The following is a 14,480-nucleotide window of genomic DNA, read 5'->3' as shown; positions in this document are numbered from 1 at the left end:
GACCGAATTAAGTACTTAACCCGAGGTACCACTGTATTACTTATTTCATAAAATTTATACACCACTTGATTGTAAAAAACCTCAAAACAGTTTACATTACACACCACTACTATCAGTGTTGCTGTTTTGTTAGTGCTTATTTGTAGCAGGACACTGGAGGGGATAATACTATACTGAAGGGACATGTAAAAGTGATGTAGTATAGTAATTTCTATCCCCACCTGTGAAATACTTGCACAGTGACCATTCAGTAGAATTTCACTGTCTTGGAGTCCAGAAGGCACATGCTACGCCAATCACAATACAGTAACACTAAATGGGTCTGGCAGTCCCAATATGCTACACTGAGTTCTAATATGGAAGATGAGAAATATATTAAGGCGCCACCTAATCATGTTATGAACCCAGACCCTGCAGTCATGAGCCCTTTTGTGTACCCCCTTCACAGATTTGGAGTGGCATCAGCTCAAGAGGCAGCCTTTTCAGTAGTGGTCCCCTGAGCTTTTGGTTCTTAACTCCAGAAAACCACTTTTTAAAAAGTGTACCAGTAAACATGATTATTAGGACAAATCACTTTATTATTACAAAGAACAATGCTACTTTTGTTGTACAAAATACTGGATTTCTTTGTAGAGACTATTTCAGCCATAAGACAGTAACTAGCTGGCTTTAACCATATCCTCAACATTCCAGTTAACTGACACCATTTTTGTTAAAGTTTATGGCTTGCTGATGTGCTCTACTTCGAAACTATGGTCAAATATTGCTATAAATCATACATAATAATGGCCGCATTCATGTAAATGTATCTTGCCTCAAGAAACAAAGATAACCTTTTGACAGCACTTTCCAACCAGGAAGCCTCTATTCAACCACAGTTTCCCCGTTGTTTCCACACTGGGAAATGATCGTTGCCTCTTTTGGAACAAGTGAGAATAATAAACCAACTTCAAGTAGTGGTTTAATATTCTGACTTCTCCTGAAGTTGGTTACCATAGTTTCCTAGTTCAGACAAAATAGGGAACTATGGTTAATAAGAGGCTTCCGATTCTGACTACCCAAAATCCAAAGGGCTTACAAGTGCAACCAAAAGTGTTTTTCATATTGTGGCTTATTAAGTCAAGATATAATCATGCAAATCTGGCCAGTTACTTGTTCACATAGCTATATATTCATTGTCACAAAACATCTTAAGTTAAATGGATGTAGTATGTCATAAATAGCATGGATGTTTCTACTTATAATTTTCATACAAAGTCCATTATTCCTTGAAGTTGCTATAAGATGGATTCAGATTTATACAAGATGTTGCACATACATTTTAACAAATGCAAACAAAAAGAGCATCCACCAGTTTCTCAAACAGCCTGATTTTATATTTTCAGTGAAATTCTAATGGGTCAGATATCCAAATATACTGATTAGATATTTACGCTACACAGAATAGGCCTCAAATATAAAATTTAAAGTGGGATTTATACATTTTAAGTGCTATTGACAGGAACAGGCCACAAAAATAGTTATACAATTGGGGTGGGGGATAGCTACAGAAAACCGATAAGCATGTTACTAATCTCATGTATACAGGGGAAGACTGTAGACGTATGATAAATTATATAAGAACCTATTGGCATAAGCACACTTACACTGAAAATCATGTCTGGATTAACACTGCCACAAATTTACCTTTGGTAGTCATGACATACCCTTAAAAACAAGTGCAGAAACATGAACTCAAAGTGCAAAAATACTCACAGATATACTCAACAGATCATATTGTTAAGTAATGTATCTACAATCAAAAGTTATTCGTAGCTAAGTAGCCACACAAGATTTCTCACATTCTGCCACAGCTTGCCTCCCTTAAAAAAGTTTTTTTTTAATAAAAAAAATACACAATTGCTTAGATCCCCCCCTTTAATATGAAAAGTTTCTTTACAATCCTATGGCAGCTCTAGATCCAATCCAGAGTTTGAAGTAGTGTGTGGTGACCAAGGAGGAGGGAAGCACATTGCTTGTCTATGACAATTCAGGGAAGAACTAAGGTTCTGGCAATAGCATTTATTTTACTATGAAGGCCTTCCTTTAGCTTTGAAGACTGGGTTGAATTCAATGAAGTCACTCCAGCTGTGGAAGAACATCCACTCACGCAATGGAAATTCTCCCATCCCTGTGACCCTGCACCTCTCAAATCTGTTCTGGGGCCCTGAAGGAAACCCAAGAGCAGATTCAGGGGTACACGGGGAGAGGGGAGGAAATGTCCCGCTGCACGAGTGGAATTTGCTCCACAAGCGCAACGACTGTTGGATATAACCCTCTGACCTTAAATGTTTCCTGAAGTTTAGATTTCACAGCACTAGTTAAGAACAACCTAAGTCTTATCTTAGGTCCCAAGATATTCTGTACTCATTGTGTAGCTTGTATAATTTTAATTTCCAAGGATATTCAGAATCTTACGGCAGCTTCACATATTTTTTCTGAAGTGGGGATAATTTTAGAAAGGTTGTGTAACTTGAATGAAATGTTCATTCATTTCACCCTGCACACCTTAGGAAAACAAAACTGACACAGTATTATAAAGTTCCATGACTGATACCTTTCCAACATAAAAACTGAACATGTTAAGTTCTATTGATGAACTCGATGTATAACCCATTTAACTGGGTGTGCAGTTATAAGAGTGGCCTGGCATGTTTAGCTTGATATATAAAATACACCAAGCCTTATATTAATCAATTGACATCTCTCATTATCATAGACACAACTTAATTGATGTAAACCCCACCCCCTTCTTTAGGGAGTAGCCAACAGAAAGTGCTACTTAATTTTTTATCGATTCAAGAACACTTAAGAAATGTTTGCCATTGGTCTTTCATGGCACTATCGATTGTGCTGCAGTACGTACACTGTGCCAACATATCTACTGTGAAGATAGTATTCTACTGTTAAAGGAAAGGCCACAAGTTCTAATGTACTGAATCTCTTGGTGGTCATTTGACCAAGTCTCTTTTCCTTACCGTGTTAGTCGCTGCTGGGGATGAAGCTAGATGAGTTGGGTTTTGCACGGACTTTGGGCAAGTCACATTCTCTCACCTTCAGTTTCCCCATTTCAAAATCGACTACTAGCAGCCTTCCTCAAAGAAGTCCTGTTAGAGTGAACAAGGAATGATTGCAAACCACTAGCATTACCCTATACACTTCAAAACTGATCTTGTAGATCGAGTATTTCCCCTCTTTAATTTATTAGGCATTGATAGGAAAAAAAAATGGAAGTGCAAAATTTTCACTTTATTGCACATTTGCATTTAGCCAGGTTTCAAAACAAAATAATCTTATTTAAATGCCAAAGGATGCAATCCATAGGAACCTGCACAGGGCCCATCCAAATGAATGTAAATAGCACAGCTGTTCACAAAGCCATGTCCCTGTTGGATTGTGCCTTACGCTATATTCACCTAGTGCAACCTTTGACAACTTGGTGACTTCCAAATGTTTTGGACTACAACTCCCATCAGACGCCGCACAGCTGTGGAGGCACCAGGCTGGTGAAGGCTGACTGAGCATACAGGCATATTTCAGCTATTTTACTCTATAATTTGGTAAATAACTATTTATTTATAAAACGGCATCCAACTGCCTCTATTTAGTACACTTGTGTGTTTAGGAACAGATTAACATTCCTATTAAGGATCGCTTCACGCACAACATTTTTGCTACAAAGGTGTAGGGTGAATATGCATAGCCATGTACTCTGCCATAGATGAACATTGTCCTGGTGTCTTTTTTTGCAGTGCACATGCTGTTTTTTCTCTACTCCCTTGTAGGAAAAAAGTGAAGGAGCCTGAAGCGGCTGGCACATTAGTGATAAGATGATCAAGGTAAAAGTATATTAAACAACACTATTAGGATATAAAAACTAAAGCAAAAACAAGCCATTGAGAAAATTAATGGGAAAAGAAAAATGTACGCCACAGAAGCATGCAAATATGTGCAAATTTGCTTTAACTTTAGACCACTACAGAAATTTTCTGGAAACAACACAAAAATGTTACAAAGTTAAATTCTTATTAGTGCAAAATAGCATGAATATGCCACAACAAAGCATACAGTTTTCTTTTCTTTCTTTTTTTTAAAAATGAAGCATACATCATGGAGGACTTTAACATGTAAAGACTCTTGTAAACATTCAAAATATCTACAGATTTAACGTTCCCATGCCCACGAGAAACTAAGAGTAGTGCATTTACACTAAGTTTGTTTTTCATAACAGATTTGACCAGTTGAGCAATTTGCATATCATTAGGGGATAGTTTCCAAGATTAGAATGTGTTTACAAACACTAGAAAAATCTTTACAAAAATGAATATATTAAAATATTCTATACATTTTAAGTTACTGTAAACTGAAATAACTTGCCTAGCACTAAGATAACATGATGAATATGGAATATTAGCCAAAGGAGAACAGATCTGCATGAAGATCAAGATGGGGAGTGAGAAACTCCTGCTCATTTATGATCACCTATATCTCTTTTGTATTTGCTTGAGAGTCTTCAGGGCTGACTTGATTATGTGATGTCGCTTTGTCTAACCAATTGGTCAGTTTTTGGAAGACTTGCCTTTGCCCTCTGGCATCTTTTCACCATGTCTCTGTTGTAAAGTACAAGCCATGTAATACAGAGACTTAAAAGGCATTGAAGTGGGCGTAACAGGTCCAGCCTGAAATGGCAGCTGAAAGCAGCCCATCCTTGAGAAAGATGTCCACTCATCCCTCAGCTAGCCATCAGCTTAGGCAAAGATATTCTTTTAATTCTTGCTTGGACGGAAGAATGCCAAGGGAACAGAGCACAAGATCTGCTGCCTCAGCGCAGAGACCAATGCTGAGCTCTTCAGAGACTTCTCCCATAAGAGGGCTTTTTTTCACCTGGAACTCACCAGAACTCAGTTCCAGCACCTCTCCAATGGGTGCCACTACCATTATAAGAGAACAAGGGAGGTGTTCATGGTGAATTCTGGCACCTCTTTTTCTAGAAAAATAGCACTCGTTGTCGTTCCCACCAGCAAATTTGAATACATGGGAAGAAGGAAATGCATGCTTGATTTTCAAACTGACAAACTCACTCCACTCATTCTCCACAAATTACGGAGAATTTCAGCATACCCTGCCAGACTTACGGATATTTATTTTATTTAAATACATAAAACCTTCCTATGCTTTTTTAATTTTCTGGTATGGGCAAGTCGTGTCTGGTATGGTGCCTATACAAAGGTCGTGAAAGAAAGCAGTGTATTTGCAACAACCCCCGTGTTACTAAAGTGGTATAGGGGAAAAAGGGAGACAATTCACATTCATCTGAAAAAGCTTAAATGGTAAATTTTGATTCAATCTATCAGCATTAGGCAATTGCTGTTACGTTTGCAAACCAAATACTTTACTTTCAGCATCTCTAATGTGATATATTTACTGCCATCTTTGAACAACATGTTCTGTAATAGTTCTATGGACTCCAATCCACAAGGATGTGCAAATAACCAGTTTGGGGAAACATTTCTTTCAGCTGCTCCCCAAATAAACCCCCAAACTGTATGTTAAGCTTCTCTGAGGGTTATGCTTCCAGACAGGTGTTTATTGTGGGATTCTCATGCATGCAAGTTGTTGTTTGCAGTGTCCACACAATGTTGTAGGCATCCAAGTGCTTGCCCATATCTCTCCCCCCCCTTTAAACTTTGATTTCCCCCTTTTCAAGGAAAATCCAATGAATTACAAAAATCCATTGCCAATAATGCGTTTGTGTTATCTGCCCATTTACGGTAGTAATTCCCCACCTGGAAGCACCGTAGGTTTGCCTTAAAAACAGTTCAAAGGGAATTCAACACAAGTTTGTGTGTTATTCTTTCAGATGGGCTTCTCTTTGAAAATGGTTCTTGTGCCAAATCACAAACTAGATTTTAAAATTCTGCAAATTTTTAAAATAAAACTGAGCATCTACATCTACGAACACAGGAAGCTGCTTTATACTGAGTCTGACCATTAGTCTATCTAACTCAATAATGTCTACACTGACTGACAGGGCTCTCCAGAGAGGAGTCTTTTCCAGTTCTCTCTAGAGATGCCAAACTGCACTTGAGTCCTTTTTTATGCAAGCAAATGCTCTGCAACTGAGCTACAGCCCTTCTATATCTGTTGAAAGTTAATGCAACTGGGGATCTATGTGTTGGGAGCTATTGGAAGGAAGACTCTCCAAAAATCTAGATGCATATGTAATCCTCTGAGTTATCAGCGTGGGACTCTAAAGTGACCTTACTAGATAAAGTGGTATGAAAAATGCAGCCACTGCAGGTGCAGTTCTGCAAGACTGTACAACGTTGATGCTGTGAAGTTAAGACAATATCAAAAGAAATATCTGACGGATTTACAAAACGCCATGAGAGCTAACAGCTATTTCACAACTTGCAGCACAATGTGCCATTTCTACTTTGAACTTGATGTTTTCGTTTCTGCAAAGGAAGAGGAAAAAGTTGCTTTAGATTTCCAGCATCCGGAACAGTCATGTTCAATCCAATACAGATAAACCACTTAATATCAAGAGTACTTGAACTTAAAGTCTGGATTTACTACCCTGCAAATGCCAGCTTGCAATCATAACAAACAGTGAAGCCCCATGAACAGGAGATTCATTTTCCATCTCCTAGCCCTGTGAAAGTCTTCTAGGGGCCAAAGCGTTACGTGCAATGGTACAGTGACACCCCACGTTTATTTCTCTCTGTCAGGGGTAAAGGTAAAGGTACCCCTGCCCGTACGGGCCAGTCTTGCCAGACTCTAGGGTTGTGCGCTCATCTCACTCTATAGGCCAGGAGCCAGCGCTGTCCGCAGACACTTCCGGGTCACGTGGCCAGTGTGACAAGCTGCATCGGGCGAGCAAGCGCAGCACACGGAACGCCGTTTACCTTCTCGCTGGTAAGCGGTCCCTATTTATCTACTTGCACTCGGAGGTGCTTTCGAACTGCTAGGTTGGCAGGCGCTGGGACCGAACGACGGGAGCGCACCCCACCGCTGGGATTCGAACTGCCGACCATGCGATCGGCAAGTCCTAGGCGCTGAGGTTTTACCCACAGTGCCACCCGCGTCCCTGTCACCTCTGTCAGGGGTACACACCTCAAATCATTCCATGGGACTTTTATTATTTTTATTGAAGGCCACACTGCTGTTAACTGTGGGTAAACATTTTTATACATATTTAGCCCAGTGCTTTCTTTCAATTGCATTGTTACCCGCTTCCTCCTTTTCTCCCACAACCCCAGATCCTCATCTCTAAGCAATCTCTATGTTTTTCTGCAGTATATCTTTGCACCATGCATGATTGTATGTATCTTTTATCATGTCCCCCCATAGAGATCTTTTCTCTCAACTAAAAAGCTTCCAACTCTTTAGTCCTTCCTCATAGAGGTGGTGTTCCAACACTCTGATCCTTTTGGCAGCTATTGGCTGCATCTCTTCCAGTGCCAAGACACCCAATTTAAGAAAGGCGACCAGAACCATTGATAAACAGATGTTCCTACAAAGAGATGGGAGTTGGCTGCGTAAAGTCAGAGAAGTGGCTTTTGGCCCTTCAGTTTTGCACATCTGCCCAATGAAACGCTGATGCAACCCACAACCCATATTGCGCAGCCCACAACAGCCTATGTTGAGCTAATAATTTGGACGAAGTGTCTCATGATTTCCAAACATAAAATATATGCCAGTAGATAATTTTGACTTGACAATTATACAAATGTATTACTAAAGAACAAGTTCCCACAAACAAACAACCTGTACATATTATAGAGAAACGTCAGGGTGTCTGAATAAATCATCCCCTTTACCTTGGAGCCATCGAACTTGCGTGGCCGGTCCATATCCCCTTTCATTCTTGGCTGAAATCCTAAAAACTATGGCAGGTTTGGATGTGTGATCAACGTGGGCATTTGCAAGTTGGGCAGCAGTCACTGTACATGAGGTCTTAAGGCCACAATAGATTTTCATGAACATAAGCTGATGAGGATTTTCATTCAGCTGGGTGGTTCTTATAGCCAAGTAGGCAGAATATTCCAAGATATTTCCTGAAGGCGAAACTGGAGGTTCCCATGAAAGGTGAATACAATCTGCACTCTGAGGGGAAACGGGAAATTAATTTCACATTGTGTAGCATATAAAGTTTAATTAGGTAATCAATACAGAATAAGATTTATATTTCAGATTTAATTTGGGAGAAGAGAGATTTTAGGGTACCCAGCCATTTGTGAACAGGGCTGTTTCCTTTCATTTCAGGTATGTGAAATGAGGGAAACACAGAGCACATGCTTCAATTCTGCACTCAGACCCTGGATAGGCAATTACCACTGCCCCAACCTAGGAGAATGGGCAATTAGTGTTTGTAATGCACAAAAAAGTGCTCCATATATATTTTCCTGAGTAATTCTCTAGTAATCCTCAATGGTAGAGCTATATTATAATACAAGCTTCTTTTCTTTAACCTGGTGCTCTCCAGATGTTTTATACTACAACTCCCATCAGCACTAGCCAGTATGGCTAAGCTGGCTGGGGCTGATAGGGAACAGTAGTCCAAAAGATCTGAAGGGCACTAAGTTTGAAAAAAATGTAATAATATATTACACAATACAGATACGGGGCTGAGGCAGAGACACAGCATCTTGCCTAAGGCCAACCAACGAGTTAATATGCCTGACCTGAAATTGAAATGAAGACTCCTTGCTCACAGCTCATGCTGACAGCCACAATGCTAAACTGGATTAAGATTTTATGCATTCTGATTTCCTCCCCTGACTTTTGCTTATTTCAATTTCAAGTCTGCTTACTTTGCTCAGTGTACCTTATATTGCCATCACTGACTTTTACCAAGAATTGTGAGGTCTAAGAGTGGCCTCTTTAGCTTTGCATGGAACAAACACACAAATCCGCATGACTATCATTTCTTACCTTGCTAATTTTGACAATGGAAGGTGCTCCAGGAAATCCTGGGATACAGGTCTTAAATTCGCTGACTTTACTGAATGGCCCTACGCCACAGCCGTTAATTGCCGCAACCCTGAACCTGTATAAAGTGCCAGGAGCAAGATCCTGTTTCTTAAGTAAACTGTTGTTTGGAATATCTGCATTATCTACCTAAGTTTTAAAAAAAAGCATACAAAGACATATAAATTAAACATTAATTTGATCCATATTTCTTAAAATAATCTAAAGAAACTAGCATGCTATTCCTTTGCAGATGGTGAATCCTGAATGCCTGCTAGGTTCAGCTTCCTTGTACAAGAAGTCATTAGCAATATTAAAGGTGTAAGGAGCACAGTTCAGGCAAACCTGAATGCGTTCAAAGCCCACTGATGTCAATGAAGCAACTGACCCCACCGCCACCCACCATGGCCCCCTCCACATCTTTCCCCCGTTTCTTCCTAATGTAACACTAATGTGTCAACAAATGAAACTGGCCTGTAGAAAATGTAACTTGAAAAAAGAGACATTGCACAGACTTTTGTAAACCAAGAAATCTTTAATAAAAAATATATTAAAAATAGTAATAATAATGAAGCAACTGACATATATTTAAACCTTTCCCATTGTGGTAAGTGGGATTCTAATGGGCTTAACTTTGGCTGTGCTTGCAGAAAAATCTTTCTAGGAGATCCTAGGTTTTGGGGATCTTAAAGTAACTTAGGGGGCAGGAGGATGGGACTTGAAAACAGGTAACAATTGCGAGAATAAAACAGCAATAATGCAAAAGCCACAGGGCAATAGATATGAAATAAAAAAAACACTGAACTATACAAAATCTAGGCTGATAGTTTATTGAGTGTGGGACTCTAAAGTGATCCAACTAGATACCCAATGGATATTCAGTCTGCCTATTGAAACAGATTTTGAAATTCCTATGAAATCAACATTTTACTCTATATTATATTGAGGTTTGCGTTTTTATTTTACGTATCTTACATGCTGCTTTGTAGAGCATGGTTCTCAAAAAGCAGATTAAACAAAGACATAAATGTGTTGGAGCCGGGGGGTGAAAAGCCAGCTGGCTTGGCCCCAGCTGGAGCGTCTCCCCTCTCAGCCTTGCTGCTCCGGAGATCCATCGACCTCTGCTCCGACATGCGTCTGTGACTCAAGCTGCAGTGCATACTTGAGCACACATTAGCAGCAGGTGTAAACTACGCAACAGATGAGGCTTGAGGTGTGGATACAATACTAAACTACACATTTATTATACATAAATCATGCCAGCAATCTGTGCTGGAATGTAAACAGACATGTGACATGTAACAATCCACATATCTGCAACAAAAGGTGGCATGGAATTCCCAACAAAATGAATGAATACTAGACACTAAGAAAAATAATAAAAATGTTCAAACAGGGGAGAAAGTCATGTTAGAATATGTTAGAATACGTAGGTAAAGAAATTAACAGTTACCTTGCTGGAAATTATGGCCTTTTCTTCCTGCAACAAATAGAACTGGTTCACTAGAGCACTGTTGCTTTGAAAAATGCCAACATCATACCACCTTCGTTCTTTTTTTCTTGCATTCTGCTTTGGTGGTGAAGTTTTCTGTGGTTTGGAGAACAAGTTTCATTAGAGTATGGATGGTCTGCACAACAAGAAATTGCATCTGCCCCCTTCTCTCTAGAAGTTGTTCTTCTGCTACACGAGTTGCCTAAAGCAGGATTTCTCCAGACCTACAGGGCAAGACTTGACTCCATAATTGCCTTGTTCAGCTACAGCTTTACTGACAGCATTCTCACAGAGGGCAGTGTTTCTAGAAAGACACTGAAATGACCAAGAGTTATGCAAAATATTTTTTTGAGATTTTAGAATAAAAGCATGTGTTCAGTTAAAAACACATCTGACTTTCAATTTTGATGGCTAGAAAAAAATACTCATTTGGTCTCTTCCATGGGTTCTGCTGGCTGGACTAATATAAACATTTTTTTAAATCCTATTTCCTTGCATATGTTTTTCAAAATTGGAGGCCATCATTTGTTAAGCTACTTCACAAACAAGAGAATGTCCTTGCTGATATTTACCACTTGTAACCAACTTCAGCTAGTTTGCCAACTACACCCATTAGTGGACAGGGATAGCTCGGCTACAGTGATCCATGTACTGGTAACCTTGAGAATGGATTACTGCAATACACTATAACTGGGGTTGCCCTTTAAGACTGGTTTAGAAACTGCAGTTCAAGGGAGCACCATTCATTGTCTTGAACAAACCCATTTACTATCAAGCCAAGTTTAAGGTTCTACTGTTAGTTTCTAAGTCCTAAACAACTTGGGATCATGCTACCCGAGGGAACACCATCTCCCTTGTAGAGCTACTTGCACACTGAGATCAGCACTTGCTGGTACCACAATCTTGCTGGTACCACAATATTTTAAAAGAAGAGGGACTTTACAGTGGTAGCACCTACCATATGGAACAGCCTTCCTACAGCATGTACCTTCTATGTTTGCAACACAAGTGAAAAACTTCCTAATTTACCCAGCTGCTCCCCCTTTCCATTGCAATATTGGCTGTTATTTTTGACTGCACATGCTACCACCTATTGAAGACTATATCTTACAGTAATTGCTGGAATTGGTTGTAAAATGATTTTCATATGGTTTTATTGTTTATGTTATGTTTTAATTGCCTTGTAAATAATAGAATTGTTGCTGTTGCTTAACTCTTTTTCATTTCAGTAGGGTTTATGCAGAAGACACTTCCAGAGGCCTAAATCAGGCATGGAGGGATGGTGGTGTGCATCCTGTTGGGCTGTATATTTAAAATCATGATGTCTAGGTGTAACAAAACTTATGTGAACAAATGGAATACACCAGTGTGATACTGGCAATATCCTTTACTTTAAAATTTCATGTACTTACAGGCAATTGTATAGCTGAATCATTTGGACTAACAGAAGCAACACTTGTTGGGGGAATAGCAATCTCTTTAACTAGAAAAAAATGATATTAAGAACTATTATTAATTCAGGAAAAACACTTCAGCAAATAAAGCTTTCAGCAGCTATTGTTCAAATGTATTTCAAAAAGAAAGCTTCAATCCTATTTTGTGTGATGCACACATAGCTTAATGCTGACTTTCAATTTAGGAAACAGTAAAACTACCCGGTATCAATAGCAACTACAGTGGTACCTCGGTTTACAAATTTAATCTGTTCCGGAAGTCCATTCTTAAACCGAAACCGTTCTTAAACCGAGGCGTGCTTTCCCTAATGAGGACTCCCGCTGCCGGTGCCCTTCCACCGTCTGGATTCTCTTCTTAGACCGAGGTAAAGTTCTCAAGCCAGGACACTACTTCTGGTTTTGCAGAGTTCGTAAACCGAATCGTTCGTAAACAGGACTGTTCTTAAACCGAGGTACCACTGTATATATAATTATATAGAGAGTGTATAACTATGCAGAGTGGAAGGATCAGGTATGATGGTTTGGAATTAATATATATTACTGAGTGAATGGCTGCCTCACTCCTTTTTTAAAATGCTGGTTTTTAAAATTACACCAAGAAGAACTTGCAATATAGCTCTGGCAGCAGTTCTCAGGAGAAAAGATGCTGTTCAGGAACAGACAAGATAAGCAAGCTCTACTTCATACCATGTCAAAGCCATTTATTTCAGCCAGATTTTAATAACTCAGTTCCTATCAAGATCACTGACATTTTCTCATATTATCTAGCAAAAGTATAGAGCTTTAAACAGAAACTTTTGTTTTTGAACCTGCTTCCCGTGTGTGGAAATGTCTCTTACTGCCTGAACTGACAGGCTATTTTACTTCTCATAGCTATGGAAAACCCAACTGCATCCTCCAAAAGAGCATTTGCCCTTGTATAAGGACTATTTTCACTCAACTCAACTTTAGTTGACCTTCATTTATTAAACTGAGCATGTGTTCTTGTCCTGCTTAGATCATCAAGTGCATCTCACAGTATTGGCCTGAATATAAACTGGATTTCCCCCCCGAATTTTGACCGTGAAAAGATAAAGCACAGCTTATATTCACGACCTTACGGTATGCAGCCAGGAGCATGGGGCAAACAGCACCAGGAGCGTAGTGAGTGAATGAATGAATGAATGAATGAATAAATAAATAAATAAAAATTTATTATTTATACCCCGCCCCCATCTGGCTGAGTTTCCCCAGCCACTCTGGGCGGCTTCCAATCAAATGTTAAAAGCATTAAATATTAAAAACTTCCCTAAACAGGAACAGCCTTCAGATGTCTTTTAAAGATAGGATAGCTGCTTATTTCCTGCAGTGAAGTGGTGCCTCCCCCACTTGTATTCCCCCATCCTCTCCCCCAAGGCCAGGAAGGGAGAGAGCGGGGAAGGGGAAAGGCCACCAGCAATGCGGCACGGTTCCTCCCCGCCCTTCCCGCCCAGTACGCAGCCAGGAGCAGCGAGGAAGGGAGCGGCTTATATTCAGGTACTTTTTTGTGTTATCTTTGCCCCCCTCCAATTTTAAAGGTGCAGCTTATATTTGGGCCAACACAGTATGTTTCCATGTATATTGAAAGGTGGTACAGAAGCAGCTCTAAGGAAGCACAACTGAGACAGTGGCCCCAGGCGTGGAGCTTCTGGGACATCACAGCAGGTACCACCACTATTACATCCAATGGAAGGCAAGAGGCAGGAGGGCAGATTTTGGCGTCGCACAGGGTGCCACTGAAATCTGAGACACCGAGGTCCATCACTGGGTGGCATAAAAATGAAATAAATAAATAATAAAATATAAGCTGCCCCATAGGTTCTTCTTACCTAAAGTGCTAGCAGGCAAACATAAAGAGGTGCTGGACTCTTTGGAAGCGGAATGGTTTTTCTCTGCATTTTCAGGTTCTGGGACCTTTACTTTAGTTTCTGAAATTGAAATTTGCACCTACACATGGAAGAACAGTAACAGAAATTATTTAATAATAATTATATTTCACTAGGCTCTCACAGCATAGCCCTCAATTCCAAGGGAGCCCTTCAATACCATGTATCTCACTTACTGCATCTAAGACACAATCTAATGTCTTCCTTGGACAGAAAGAGCAACTTTGGCAGAATTCTCAATTTATGCATCTCTGCTGCACACTTCAATTAGTCTGTGTCTCACCCGCTGGAAGCAGCAGTGTCCGGGGAAAGCTCTATCAAACATTCTGTTGCTCCCCACACTAGAAGGACAGCTCTTTGATTTGTGTAGTAATGAATCAGTGCATTGAGTCAATGTTGCTTCCATTTCAGCCCCTGCACAAGTTAAATGATGCGGCCTAGCAGGCTCCCAAGAAGGGACAGGGAACCTTTTCCAGCTCAAGGGACACATTCCCTTCTGGGTAACCTTTGGGGATGCCACATGCCAGTGGCAAACAGTAGGCTAGCTTCTATACACACATCCACTGTCCATCCAGGCAAGCAAGAGTAATTATTCCTATTTGTAGCCTTCACACGTAA

At 40.0% G+C, this 14,480-nt stretch overlaps 1 protein-coding gene across 3 annotated transcripts in view; it reads right to left on the bottom strand.

Annotated features, from left to right (window-relative positions):
- Positions 1-557: 557 nt before the first annotated feature.
- Positions 558-14,480, bottom strand: part of HCFC2 (host cell factor C2) — a 29,876-nt gene continuing 15,953 nt past the window's right edge. For all 3 annotated transcript variants that reach the window (XM_081212136.1, XM_081212137.1, XM_081212138.1), the window contains exons 10-15: positions 13,806-13,923; positions 11,917-11,987; positions 10,466-10,600; positions 8,977-9,162; positions 7,863-8,148; positions 558-6,497 (exon numbers count right to left, since the gene is read on the bottom strand). In XM_081212136.1, the coding sequence (XP_081068262.1) occupies positions 6,472-6,497; positions 7,863-8,148; positions 8,977-9,162; positions 10,466-10,600; positions 11,917-11,987; positions 13,806-13,923 (822 nt within the window). In that variant the 3' untranslated portion in view covers positions 558-6,471. The remainder of the gene's footprint in view (positions 6,498-7,862; positions 8,149-8,976; positions 9,163-10,465; positions 10,601-11,916; positions 11,988-13,805; positions 13,924-14,480) is intronic.

The sequence above is a fragment of the Podarcis bocagei genome (assembly GCF_964188305.1).
Source record: "Podarcis bocagei genome assembly, chromosome: 10".
Lineage (NCBI taxonomy): Eukaryota > Metazoa > Chordata > Lepidosauria > Squamata > Lacertidae > Podarcis > Podarcis bocagei.
This window is presented reverse-complemented; position numbering and strand designations above follow the sequence as displayed.